The 14,148-nt window shown below is 43.5% G+C and overlaps 2 protein-coding genes across 5 annotated transcripts in view; one reads left to right on the forward strand and one right to left on the reverse strand.

The window, feature by feature from the left end:
- The first annotated feature begins 183 nt into the window (after positions 1-183).
- dnph1 (2'-deoxynucleoside 5'-phosphate N-hydrolase 1) lies at positions 184-4,492 on the forward strand. The gene is made up of 4 exons (XM_030441938.1): positions 184-491; positions 3,720-3,791; positions 3,925-4,035; positions 4,338-4,492. The coding sequence occupies exons 1-4, from the start codon at positions 356-358 to the stop codon at positions 4,454-4,456; spliced, it is 438 nt and encodes a 145-aa protein (XP_030297798.1). The 5' UTR covers positions 184-355; the 3' UTR covers positions 4,457-4,492.
- Positions 4,493-5,896: 1,404 nt separating this feature from the next.
- tjap1 (tight junction associated protein 1 (peripheral)) overlaps positions 5,897-14,148 on the reverse strand; it is a 32,045-nt gene continuing 23,793 nt past the window's right edge. For all 4 annotated transcript variants that reach the window (XM_030441887.1, XM_030441888.1, XM_030441890.1 and 1 more), the window contains 4 exons: positions 14,050-14,148; positions 13,881-13,964; positions 13,027-13,716; positions 5,897-12,528 (listed from right to left, as the gene is read on the reverse strand). The exon at positions 14,050-14,148 is cut by the window's right edge and continues 9 nt beyond it. In XM_030441887.1, the coding sequence (XP_030297747.1) occupies positions 11,866-12,528; positions 13,027-13,716; positions 13,881-13,964; positions 14,050-14,148 (1,536 nt within the window). In that variant the 3' untranslated portion in view covers positions 5,897-11,865. The remainder of the gene's footprint in view (positions 12,529-13,026; positions 13,717-13,880; positions 13,965-14,049) is intronic.

A 14,148-nucleotide genomic window follows, 5' to 3' on the forward strand; every position in this document is an offset into this window, starting at 1 on the left:
TTTTGGAAAGCATATCGGGAAGTCTCTGGAGAATCAGTCAGTTGAACCTTTACTTTGAAAATTGTTTTGTAACAAGGGTTTTTTTTTACCCTGCGCGAGGCCTGACAGGCAGCGCCAACAACGCCTCTGCTCTGCACCAATCAGAGGCCGAGGAGTGCAGCCAGCGGAGGTTCAGCCAATCAGAACGGAGAAAATACACTGTTTACAGTGACGTACCTGCGAGACACTGTTCAGGGCGGCAAAGACGGTTGGGACGTCACCACGTAGAGCCTCGTTTACATCCAGCGCGGGAACAGTCAGCCTGCAGGAGAGACAGAGAGAGACAGAGACAGACAGGTGAGAGACAGACAGGAGGATGAAGGTGTATTTCTGCGGGTCGATCCGCGGCGGCAGAGATGACGTGCTGTTGTACCGGAAGATCGTAGAGAAGCTGCAGAGCTACGGGACCGTGCTGACCGAGCACGTGAGCAGCACCGAGCTCAGCGACAGAGGTCAGAGGTCACACACACACAGTACTACACACAGTACTACACACTGTACTACACACAGTACACACAGTACTACACACAGTACTACACACTTAACTACACACAGTACTACACACAGTACTACTCACAGTACACACAGTACTACACACAGTACACACAGTACTACACACAGTACTACACACTGAACTACACACTGAACTACACACAGTACTACACACAGTACTAAACACAGTACTACACACAGTACTACACATGTGTACTGTGATTACCTGACAGTTACTCTGTGATCCAGTTACACTGAAGTAAAGTCAGAATCAGAATTATAGTCGCTGCAGTAAATCAGTGTGTTAGAAGTCTTTTAGGATCTGATGTTGAGCAGGCTTGTAACCATGGTAACAGAGGACAGAGATGACCGAGACAGCATTCAAAATAACAACAACAGCATGAGCCCTGATCGTTCTTTTTCTGATCAATACAACAAAATTACAATGAGTGCCTCCTGCAGATCACTGTAGATATCCAGAGTAACAAACAATATTCCTCACATCTCTGCAGACGAGTTACCAGGTGATCATTCAGGTGATCATCAGCACCTGCTGCCTTCCTGAAGCATGAGGAACGTTATTTCTCTAAACTAGTTCAACCACTTCAGAGCTCCTGAACACATATTATAACTGCGCTCACCTGAAAGACACTTTTGCTAACCAGCAGCCATAAACACAAAGCTAAACACCAGAGTTAGCATACAAGCTAACAAGCTAGATTTGCCAACAAGCTACGTAGCTTGACTGCAACATCGTACAGCGATATTATGAAGGTAGATTCGTGTCTTTATTATTCAATCAAAAAAAAGTTTGCTTCAATCAAAATATATATTTTCAATAAAAAAACCTTCACTTCAATCAAAAAATTATTATTTATTATTTATACATATTATGTGTAGGACATTTGTGTCTTTATAATTCAGTCAAAAAAGAAGTTGCTTCAAACCAAAAAATATATTTTCCATTAAAAAAATCACTTCAATCAAAAAAAACTTTTTTAATCATAGAAAAAAAGTTTTTGAATGCAAAAAAATATTTGAGACTCTAAAAATTGCATTTGAACTTTTTTTTTTTATTGAAAATGTTTTCTTTGATTGAAGTAATCTTTTTTGTGTTTGGGCCATATGATGGGTAGGACATTTGTGTATTAATTATTCAATCCCAAAAAAGTTGCTTCAATCAAAAAAAATATTTTCAATCAAAGAAAAAACTGTTCAAATGCAAAAATAAAATTGAATCCCCCCTAAAAAAAAAAATCATTTGAAGTGTTGTTTTTTATTGAAAATATTTTTTTCGATTTGAGGTAATTTATTTTTTTTTGAATGAAGTGAAAAAAGTTTTGAAGTCGATAAAACTTTAGGATATTTCACCCAACTTTGACGTGGAATGAAAAGCTTATTTTCCATAAGTAGTCAAATTAGTCAACGTGAACGAAGTTAGCAAGCTTTATGTTTAATCGAAATATCAAACAGAGTAGGCTAATTACATGACACCAATCATTTTAATGCTGTAGTTAACAACAACTCCACCACTGCTCCCTGGTTTGCTGGCGGCCATGACTTGCTTGTCAGAAAGACGTGGTTGGTGTAGACACTTGTCACTCAAACATGTCTGACCAATGGGGAAGCACCTGCCCACTGCGGGATGTTTGTGTCAAAATAATTCAATTAAAAAAAACGACTTCAAAACTTTTTTCACTTCATTCAAAAAAAAAAAATCACTTCAAATCTAAAAAAAATATTTTCAATAGAAAACAACACTTCAAATGATTTTCTTTTTTTAGGGGGGGATTCAGTTTTTTTTTGCATTTGAACAGTTTTTTCTTTGATTGAAAATATTTTTTTTGATTGAAGCAACCTTTTTGGGAATGAATAATTAAGACACAAATGTCCTACCCATCATATGGCCCAAACACAAAAAAGATTACTTCAATCAAAGAAAACATTTTCAATAAAAAAAAGTGTTCAAATGCAATTTTTTGAGTCTCAAATATTTTTTTTGCATTCAAAAACTTTTTTTCTATGATTGAAAAAGTTTTTTTTTTTTTTTTTGATTGAAGTGATGTTTTTTATGGAAAATATTTTTTTTTGTTTGAAGCAACTTCTTTTTTCATTGAATTATAAAGACACAAATGTCCTACCCATAATATGGCCCAAACACAAAACAACATTACTTCAATCAAAAAAGTTGCTTCACACAAAAAAACCTTCACTTCTATCAAAGAAAACATTTTCAATCAAAGAAAAACAGTTCAAATGCATTTTTTTGAGTCTCAACTATATTTTTGCATTCAAACACTTTTTTTCTTTGATTGAAAAGTGTTTTTTTGATTGAAGTGAAGGTTTTTTTCATTGAAAATATATATTTTGATTGAAGCAAACTTTTTTTTGATTGAATAATAAAGAAACAGATCTACCTTCATACGATATGTGCTATTTATTACTGTACCGCCGCCATCTTAGCCTTGTGGTTAAAACAGAATGAAACATATATCCAGCAGGTGTCCTCACCTGTCCAGCACAGGTATGTCCTGACAGATCCTGCAGCTCCTCCACCTCTGACATGATGCTCTGATATGTATCCTTGTTTTCTCTCTGGCTCGGTCCAGTTCTTTGTTTTTACTCTGCTTTTCTTCATCAGTCTTTTTGTTTCTTCTCTTTGACGTGGAGCCTGTTTCTGCTCTGTTGTTGTTGTTGTCTGTTCTCCTCCATTGTTTACAGTTTGAGCTTGAACGTATCTGACCAGGTGAGAGCAGACACTGCACCTGTGTGGGGGAGGGGGGCTGCCAGCAGTATGCACGAGAATGATTGACACTTCTCAGACACGCCCCTTGGCTCTGATTGGTTGTGGATTCTTGCAGATCAGATTACAGCCGCTGGGCGGAGCCACAGACAGCTGGCCTGTTTCTGATTCTACTGTCAGATCATAATGACAATTTTAGCAAATATAACCAAACATAGTTACAGATTACAACTTTAATGAAGAAAAGTATCAGTAAAATAACTGATCCATATATTACATGTATGTATAAACTGAGTCAGCTGATCATCACAATCGGTGATCTGATGAGAGGCTCCATTCCTGTATGTGATGCAGCATGTAATCTGTAATCTGTAAAGTAACCAGTAACTAAAGGTATCAGATAAATGTTAATGAGATGTGTGGCTGCTGCGCTGTGATTGGACAGGAGAGGACGCCTCAGCAGCAGGAGACCGAGCCATCCATGACCGAGACGTGGACTGGCTGCGACAGTCTGACGGTGAGCCTGATCACCCACTGATTGGTCGATTAATGGAGTGTGTCTCCAGGTGTGTGACCTCTGACCTGTGTGTGTGTGTGTGTGTGTGTGTGTGTGTGTGTGTGTGTGTGTGTGTGTGTGTGTGTGTGTTCAGTGGTCGTGGCGGAGGTGACACAGCCGTCTCTGGGCGTTGGATACGAGCTCGGCCGGGCCGTCGACATGAAGAAGAAAATCTTCTGTCTGTTCAGACCGTCGTCAGGGCGATGTGAGGACCCTCCCTCCTCCCTCCCTCCCTCCCTCCTTCTTGTCTTCCTCCCTCCCTTCCTTCCTTCCTTCCTTCTTGTCTTCCTTCTTGTCTTCCTTCCTTCCTTCCTTCCCTCCTGTCAGACTGGATCTGATATTATTGATGAGGATCAATGATCCTTCAGTTTATCTGATGATCAGTTACTTTAGAAGTACTCGAGTATTATTGGATGTAATGGAACTCGCAGCAGACAGAGTTGAGGTCATGTTAGTACTTCCTGTTGTGGAGTTTGTGATGTGATGTCACTTCCTGTCTGTGCGCAGGTCTCTCTGCGATGATTCGAGGAGCCGATGACGGCGGGCTGTTCGTGGTCAGAGACTACAGCGAGGACGAGCTGGAGAACGTTCTGGAAGAGTTCTTCAACAACCTCAAGAGAACCTGAACATCGATCAATAAAGTCTTAAAGAATCTGAATAAATCTTTGAGTTTGTTTTAAATGGAAACAACAAAATATTTGTAATCAGAATCTAAAGAAATAAATCTGAAACTTTTATAACTAAAGTTTCATTAAAATGATTAAATTCTGACACAAAGACGTTAATTGATCGTCTGTCATGATGATCAATACGTTCAGGATCAATGATTCTGTCTCTGTAGTTCTGCTGTTAATATCTGACTGAACAGAACTTTGGTTTGATTATTTGACTCTGAATCTGAATTTATGATAAATTTACTGAAAATCTAAATTCAACCTGGAGGAAGTTCAGCCACAGGATTTCAAAATAAAATACTTCAGATTCAGACTTTATCAGATTTCAATTATTGGAAGAAAAACAAAATGGAGTCTGATGAAATGATTCTGTCAGATTCAAACAGACTAATAAAGTTTTCTGAATGTAAACATGAAGAAGAACCTTGAAGTTCTTCTGTTCTCAGGTCAGTTCCTCAGTCGTCCAGCAGGCGGCAGCACAGCTCACAGGCTGACCTGAGTCCAGTGAGGAGGGGAACACGGGCCCACATGAACCTGACCACAGAACCCAGGGGAACCCAACAAAGACCTGATTAATACTGCAGAACCTTGAGACGGTACCAAGAGAAACACTGAGGAACACTAAAGAATGTAACAAAGCCCGACCTTCAAGAACCATCGAGAAGTTTATCAACCCTATAGAACCATGAAGAAGCTTGAGGGTTGTAACCATTAGAACCTCGAGGAACCGAACAGAACCTTGAAGAAACTACGAGTGCCTCGAGGAACCCCGACTGCTCTTGAAGAGAGCCATAAAAACCTTCAGAACCCAAATAAATGTTGAACCTGCAGAGTTCCTCAAGAACCCTCTGACCTCAGCCCAGTGACTGACAGGCAGTGTGACATCATCAGGAGGGGCGGGGCCTCTGACAGAGCAGCTGCTGAACACCAAGACGGAAAAAAAGTCAATTATTCATTCATATTAAATATTTAACAGACAAGTTCGATTAGTATCAGCTGCTGCCAGGCAACACACACACACACACACACACACACACACACACACACTGTGTTAGACTGATGACAGCATTCATCAGTATTAATGATGTCGTTTAATCAGCAGCTGATCAGGTAACGAAGCTGCAGCAGATCAAACTTTAATTTTCTTTATAAATTCATTTTTCATCAAAACATTTTAATGCCTTTATTTTCTTGATCAACAGGAAGTGCGATTATTGACAGATAATGTTTAAATGTAGAAGCAGCAGCTGTTTGATTTCATACTGCAGAACAGGAAGTGACACGTGTCTCAGCCGGATACTCGACCTGCAGCCGGAGCTCAGGTGGGATATCCCAGCATGCACTGGGCTTCCTGTGATGAGGTCCCAACAAATCCACTACATAACTCCAGAGTTACGTTTAAAATATTTTTATTTGTTTTAAAATATACATCGTTTACAAATTCAGAAAATAAAATCGTTAGTAGAGTTTAACAGTCTTTTTTGTAGTTTTTTTTTCATCGTTTTGTAGTTTTATTTCCCAACAGGAAGTGAAAACAAACAATCAGACCAGGAAAACCCGCCGAGACGATCAGAGGAACTGGAGACACGAGGAGAGGAAACAGTTCAGGCGACCCTGAAAGCACCACGGTGGGGTCAGAGGTCAGTGAACTGTGAGTGACAGCACCTGTGGGTGAGAGCGAGGAGGCGGGGCTACAATCTGCTGACTGTACTGGTTCAGCTCCAACAGTCGCTCCTCAGACCCTCCTCTGGTCCAGTTCTCAGTCTGTTAGAAAAGGTCCACATGTCACCTGTCCTCAGGTGAGTCCACGTCCTGAACCAGGACCGGCCGGCCCCGGCGGCCATGTTGGAGAGAAGAAGAAATGTTTCCTCCATCCGTCTGATTTAGACAACATTAGCTTGTTAGCCCGCTAACCAGCACGATTCAGTTACTACAACATCTGATTAGCACAAGAGCTAACAGAAACAGTGGGCTAATGTTAACATGTTAGCATTCGCATTGGTGTCTTTTCTAAATACAGGCTAGGCTAGTTTGCTAACAGTTTGTTGAAGTGTCACTTCCTGTTTGTTTCTCTGCTGAATCAGAACACCGAGATGAAATTAATTAAACTTTACTCGACTAAGTTTCTACGAGCTTCTTTCAAACCACCAGAAGTGTGAATTCATGATGAAGATCGTTTTTGTTGTCCACAGTTTTCATGACTGACTCATTCCTGTGTAGCTAGCGTCACTTCGCTAATGTCACAAAATCAGTGTAGGCACAAAAGTTGTAAATTAATTAGACAATCTGTGTGTGACACATGAGCTAAACTGAGTTAGCTTTCTGTTAGCAGAACTTGTGTCGGTCGTTGATGATTTGATGAAGCAGCTGAACGGTTTGTTTCAGTCTCAGTTTTAAATTTGCAGTTACAATCTGCTCAAAAACAGTTTTTCAAAATAAGAGTTCTATGTGACAGAAAATCCTGATGCAGAAGAGAAACTCAGGAAGTGACAAACTAACCTCTTTAGAGTTCAAGCTAACGTAGCTAGAAGTTAGCGTCTGCCAGCCTCTGCTAGCTACAGTTAGCTTTGAATTTAAATTCAGTCTAAGTGCTGATGCTGCATTCACGTCATGAAGGATCGATGTCGACAGCAAAGGTTGACTTTTAGTTTTGGTTCAACACATCAGACGGATCGAGACGTCAGTTCGGCTGCAGAAGTTCAAATAAAGTGAATCAATGACAGTTGTAGTAAAAGTAATCAGACTACATTCAGTAATCTGTGATTAACAGACTGAATGTGTCTCACATTACTTGAAGTCTAAACAAGATATTCAGAATGTATTTAAATGTTTATTAGCACTTAAAAACAAACACACACTCACATTAACATTTCATTTAGAGCTAAATGTGAAATATTTATGCTAATGCTAACCTGACGTGTGTGTTCGCTTCTATATTTAAAGCTAACTTTCAAACACGTTTATAATCCAACGCTCAGTCTGAACATTTGTTGTCCGACATCCTGCAGCACAGGAGGAGGTGTGTTGTGTTCAGTGTCTGAAGACGAAGCGTTCAGATCAATCTGAACTTCTGGGCTCTACTGACGTGGAGCATGTTGTCCTGATGTGGACCGGAGCCTCCGTCTGACGTGAACGCAGCTCAAGTGACAAATGAAAAGGTTCTGTTGTTGACTGAACGGACCGGTGCGGACCAGAAGATGTGACAGTGACGTGACACAATCAAACATCAGACAGGTTTCAGTGCTCACAGACGGCCTTGTCCTCCTGATGCATGCTGGGACACAGAGCTGCTTTAAACTGACCTCAGATCAGCAGAACAGAATAATGTGAAGTACAAAAATGTATTTCTGCTTCTAATTTCACTGTTAATTCAGCTTTTATTTTGGAAAATCAGCAGTTTATTTTGAAGGTGACTCTGTACGAAGGGTTAATGATGAGCGTCTTTATTATTGTGTTATTAAGAGTTATTAACCTCAATATGATTGTTTGGGTCTATTAACAACAGCTTTAATGAGCCAATAAGTTCTCTGGTTTAACTGTAAATAATTAATAAAGGTAATTACAGGTTATCAATACATTCATTTACAGCAGCTTTCAGCTGGACGACATGAGCTTCATCAGCAGATCGTGATGACTCAATGTTTTCAATAATAAAGTTATTTAATCAACATGAGAACAATAAAGTTTTAATCAGGAAAGACGAGGAATTAAAAAGGAGAAGAAGAGAAACTGGAGGAAGAAGAAGAAGAAGAAGAAGAAGAAGAAGAAGAAGAAGAAGAGTGTTGGAGGACGACCTTGGCTGAGACGAGGCGGCGGGTCGACGTCTCCAATTATATTCATGAAGAAGAGGCATTAAAGTTGCACGAGTCCAGATGTAAAGTCTATTTATACCCAGAGTGCATCACTCCAACACACACTCTCTCTCACACACACACACACACTCTCTCACACACACACACTCGCTCTCATTTCCGACTTCCTGCTCTCTGCTCGTGTCTCCTGAACATCTGATGACTCTTATGAAATATTAAACACTTACATTCACACACACACACACACACACACACAGTATTAGCGACCCATTTCTGACGGTAATAAAACCTTAATAATTTAACGGCAGCCGCTCATTCTGCTAATAATTACAGCCGAGGACGAAGAATCAGCTGGAGGAAGAAGAAGAAGAGTGTCTGTGTGTGTGTGTGTGTGTGTGTGTGTGTCAGCTTCTTGTCCTGCAGCCGTCACACAGAAAAAAAAGGTTTCTAAATAATTGAGCAGCTCAGAGACAAACAGGCTGCAGTTAAAGGACCAGACCGCTGTTTTTACATGTTTTATTTACACACCTGGTCTCTCTCTTTCTCTCGGTGTCCTGTCTGGTGTGAACAGGCTGAAACAGAAACAGCGGACTGGCCCTTTAATAATGTTAATGTTTAAGGTTTTGTTCATCTACATGTTTACATTTAACTCTGGCTAACGTAGCTTAGCATGAGGCAGTGACCAGGGAGGAAATGCTAACAAGTGTGAGGACAAAACAGTTGATGCTATCGTGGCTACAATCAGTTAGCATATCCAGCGTACATGTTTGTAGCTAGCTGATGTCATTAGCTGTCAGTGGTTACAGGCAGCTAGCTTTCCCCAAGTCATTTAAGGTGTAAGGAGCTAACTAGCTAATGTTATAACAGAACATCTTTAGCCTCGTTTTAGCACACATTCTGAAGCTAAGGGAAGCTGTTAGCCTAGCATTGTCAACAGTCAAACGTCAAAGAGGAAAGTTCTCAATAAGCAACTCGTGATATGCCAAAACATCTTTAGCCTAGCTTAGCACAAAGGCTGTGAGGGAAGGCTAGCTTGTTAGCTAACATGATACATCATGTTAATCAGACATGTTTTTTTTTTTTACGGTCTCTGAGCTAAGCTAAGCTAAATCTATTCTGAACTGAAACTTTACGCTTCACAATCATTTTTGTGAATGTTTTTGTTTATGTTGAATCTTATTGATTGAACCAATCACATCTCCTGTTCTGCTGTCACCTCTGAGGATCAATAAAGTTTTCTCTCTCCATCAGCTCGTCAATAGTTCAGACCTGTGAGCAGACAGTTAAAGGGTTGTTGTCTCATCGTCTGTGTCCCATCATGCACTCTGAGAGCAGGCGTATCCCATCATGCACCTGTGGCGATCAAACACCACATGGTCATGAGGCTGTTCTGTGATTGGTGCTCGTGTGTGCGATCAGTGAAATCAAAACAAGATCATCAATTTGTGATTAATATCTTCCACTAATTAATTCATTCACGGATTTTTGTCCTACAGATCAATACTGAGCTGATCGATCCTCACCGATCAGACGGGAGCGTCATTACGAACATGTGGAGGTCAGTGCTGATCAATATTCACTTCCTGTGAAACAATGCTGAATCTGTAAGACTCTCAATCAATCAATTAATCAATTGGTGAGTCACAATCAGAGCTGTGACGAAGGCAACGAGCCGACATTCAATCAGTGACGTCAGAGAAGAAGAGCGTTAATGTACGGAGGCTCGCTGGTGCCAGAAACATTCATGATTAGTATAATTATTGATTATTGATGACGACACACTCATTTATGATTCTCAGATTAAAAATCAATCCAACATTTAAAGAATCGTTAAGATTCTTTTGTAATGATCAAACTTTAGTTTTAGTTTGTTTAGTTTTATGTTCTTGCTTATACAAAAATAAATCATCTAATCACCGAAGCACAAATTAATTGATTACCATCAATCTGAATCTGATCAATGTTACAGTGAGACTGAAGTTTAATCGGATGAAGCTCGTTAAGGCTTCAAATCTAACGAGCTGCTTTGTTCAATCAGTCAGATTCACTTTACAGAAACAGATTTTGAATCTTTAACATTCGTTAATGTTTGAATACATTCAGCGATCAATAATCCTGACTTCACAATAAAAGGCTTGAATTTACAGAAACGTCCGTCCTGAGACACAAACTGACTCTTTATTGATTCTGTTTCATCACATCGATCGCTCAGTGTCGACTTTACGATCGCTGTTTGTGGCACTAACGAGCTTCCGTAGTTCACGAGAACGTTTGAACATAAAAACCAAACTGATCAAAAAACAATAAAACAAAATCAATAACTCAAATCCAAACAGAAAAGTAATCTCTTAATAATTGATTAAAACTTTCATCACCAACAAAAACAAAACGGTTATAACGACAAAATAAAACAGCTGGATGTTACATTCCAGGTGGGAGAAGCTCCGCCCCCGGCTCCGCCCCCTGCAGGTACAGTTAGAGTGTTGGTGAAGAGGAGGGGGAGGGGGGGCGGGGGTCAGTCAGTCCATGACTCCCCGACGAACCAATCAGGTGATCAATAACACATCATGTGACAGGAAGTCAACGATTAGTGGAGACGATAAAATAAAAGTCTGACCTTCAGGCCCGGCGTCGTACTCACAACCTTCCAGAGAGAGAGAGAGTGATAGGCACTGAGAGTCTGAGTGTGTGTGTGTGTGTGTGTGTGTGTGTGTGTGTGTGTTTACCCAGGTGTGTCTCACCTGTTCTCTTCAAAATAAAAGCTCCAGGTCCGGAAACAAAGCGAAGACATCTGTAAAGTGTTTAGTTGTTTGTTTTCTACTCTGACCAATGACACACACACACACACACACAGGCACACACACACACGCACACACACACACACACACACACACACACACACACGCACACACACACACAGGGGCTTCTAATACTGATCAATCGGAATTTAACTTGTAGTTCAATCAGCTGTCCACAGACTTTTGGCCACGTAGGTTATGTTGTTACATAGACAATCATTTATAGTCGCTATGTGGCCAAAAGTAAATGGACACCAACCAAAACTCAGGAAAACACGAACTAAACTAATTTCAGTGTTTCATTATATTTTATATGAATTTGATCGTCTGACATTAATCGCGTCGTTCTACAGATTAAAGTTGTTTCATACTTTATCGTTACTGGACGAGCCTGTCCACAAACTTTTGGCCACACAGCAGGACGTATTTTCTGTGATTGATCCGAATTTTAATTAATTTGAAGGAAAATCAAGAAAAATAAAAGAAATGTTTGTTCATCTTTAGAATACTGTCGAAAATAAACTGCTGTTAGCAGCGATCAGCAGCTTCACTGATACTGAAGACGATTATCAGCTGATCAATATCTGATCGGTCTCACACACACACACACACGCAGCGGTCAGGCAGCACATGGTAGCGTATGGCTATATCCTGATGGGCGTGACCTCGGCTCAGTTGCCGTGGAAACAGAGAGCAGCTGAGGGAGCACAGTGTGGGGCGAGCGAGCGAGCGAGCGCGGCGTGCTCGGCCGTCAGTCCAGCAGCGTGCCTTGCTCCTGGGCTCGAGTCAGGCTGTCTTTGCGGTGCAGGTGGTGCACGCCCATCCTCTTCGGGCTCTTCTGGGGCCGCTGCGGTCCGAGGGCGGGATCGAAGTCCAGCAGGCGGGGCGAGATGACGGGCAGGTCGTGGGGGAGGACGTCTCTCTCCTCGGCAGAGCTCTCCTCCTCCTCCTCGTCCTCCTCCTGCTCCAACTCCTGCCTGCGGGCGTCGACAGGGCTGGTTGCCATGGTAACCGCCGTGTCCCCACTGCCGCCGTCGTCCTCCAGGTGCATCAGCAGCCTCTCGCCCTCCTCCGTAGAGCCGTCTCCGTCGCCGTAGCGCCCCCTCCGGCCCGACCTCGCCTCGGTGTCGGTGTCAGTGTCGAGGCTGGAGCCGCGGCTCGGCGTCCAGCTGCGAGCCGACGAGCCCTCCTCGCCGTCCGAGTACGCCGCTCTGTGGCGGTCAGAAGAGGACGAAGCCCCGCCCCCAGGCGTGGGCCTCCTCCTCTGCAGCTCCAGGGCCGTCTGACTGCTGAACGACGTGCGGTGGACCACGGAGCCGTCGCTCGATGGCGCCATCTTCTCCACAAACATCCGCTGCCAGTTGGCCAGAAGGTCCTCCTCCGAGCTGCCCGAGCTCGCCAGGACGCTGGGGGCCTGAGGGGGAGGGGCCTCGTTAGTACCAGGGTCACTCCCCGACCACACCTCTGACCTCTGACCTGCTGTCAGCTGATCATCATTTAATCATTAGAGGCTACAGACAGTCAGACAGCAGGTGTGTGAAGCCTGCAGACAGAAACTAGAGCTCACCTGAGATTAACAGGTGGAAGTGTGTGTGTTACCTGAGTCAATGTGTGTGTTACCTGAGTCAATGTGTGTGTTACCTGAGTCAATGTGTGTGTTACCTGAGTCAATGTGTGTGTTACCTGAGTCAATGTGTGTGTTACCTGAGTCAATGTGTGTGTTACCTGAGTCAATGTGTGTGTTACCTGAGTCAATGTGTGTGTTGCTGAGTCAATGTGTGTGTTACCTGAGTCAATGTGTGTGTTACCTGAGTCAATGTGTGTGTTACCTGAGTCAATGTGTGTGTTACCTGAGTCAATGTGTGTGTTGCTGAGTAAATGTGTGTGTTACCTGAGTCAATGTGTGTGTTACCTGTGGTGGGCTGCTGAACGGGCTGGATTGGCTGGACAGCGGCTCACTGGCGGCATCCCGCTGTGATGGCGGAGTGCGTTGATGGACCCCCCCGCCAGAGGAGGAGGAGGGGGCGGGGCTTCCAGGGGCGAGGCGCTCATCGTCGTTCTGGACGAGGCTGAGGGAGATGGCCTGCCGCGTGGCGTAGGTGCAGTTGGGCAGCGGAGAGTTTTTGGGGATCTTCACTTTGTCGTCTGATGAGAACTCGATGACCTTGCGTCCTGGATACAGCGGGTGGGGGGGCGGCGGCGCAGGGTACGGGTTCAGCTTCTCGAAGGACGCAGCCCCGCCCCCCTCCTCGCCGCCGGACTGCCCGTCCAGACTGCTCTGACTGCGGCAGGAACCATTCTGCTGCGCCGCCTCCTGACCGCCGCCGTTCTCCCGGCCACGGACCTCGGCCGCCGCGGGGCCCGTCATGTCTACGTGCACGAACACGTCCTCGGCAACGGGCCGGCCGCAGCTGCTGGATTGGGCGGAGTTCAGGACCAGCGGCTCCGGTTTCTCCAGGACACGGGCGATGACCGAGGTCGGCACGACGTCAGCCGGAGTCAGACTGAGCGTGTCCGGGTCCTGAGAGCCGGGGGCGGGGCCTCGCTCAGGCAGGCTGCTCTTCATGTGTTTATTCAGCATATCCTGCAACTCATAGGGCAGCTGAACACACACACACACACACACACACACATTTAGTGTCAAAGTGTTTCCAGGAAGTCGGTTGTCTATAAAGTCTAATGGAACTAATGGAACCATCACCACTGTCAGCAGAACCACCGCGCACACACACACACACACACACACACACACACACACACACTTACATCAGCAAACTTGTGGTTCCTGAAATGTGACTTGTTACATTTGAGCAGCTGGACGGCGAGGTTACAGTCCTGTCTGTACCGCTCCTGAACACACACACATTAACACATTAACACACACAATCAATAGATTTTAAATCATGACAGATCAATAAAGCGATCGAAGGCTCACGTTGAGCTCCTCCAGACGGTCGATGGTGTTCTTGGCGTCCAGCAGTTTGTTGGTGAGCTCCACGATCTCCTGGTCCATCGTCTTTTTGTCCCTCTCCAC

Source organism: Sparus aurata, chromosome 15, assembly GCF_900880675.1.
Source record: "Sparus aurata chromosome 15, fSpaAur1.1, whole genome shotgun sequence".
In the NCBI taxonomy this organism is placed as follows: domain Eukaryota; kingdom Metazoa; phylum Chordata; class Actinopteri; order Spariformes; family Sparidae; genus Sparus; species Sparus aurata.

Coding starts and splice junctions, on each gene's coding strand:
- dnph1 (XM_030441938.1), top strand. CDS start 356: ATGAAGGTGTATTTCTGCGGGTCGATCCGCGGCGGCAGAGATGACGTG. Junction 492..3,719: donor CACCGAGCTCAGCGACAGAG/GTCAGAGGTCAC, acceptor GTGATTGGACAG/GAGAGGACGCCTCAGCAGCA. Junction 3,792..3,924: donor CTGGCTGCGACAGTCTGACG/GTGAGCCTGATC, acceptor GTGTGTGTTCAG/TGGTCGTGGCGGAGGTGACA.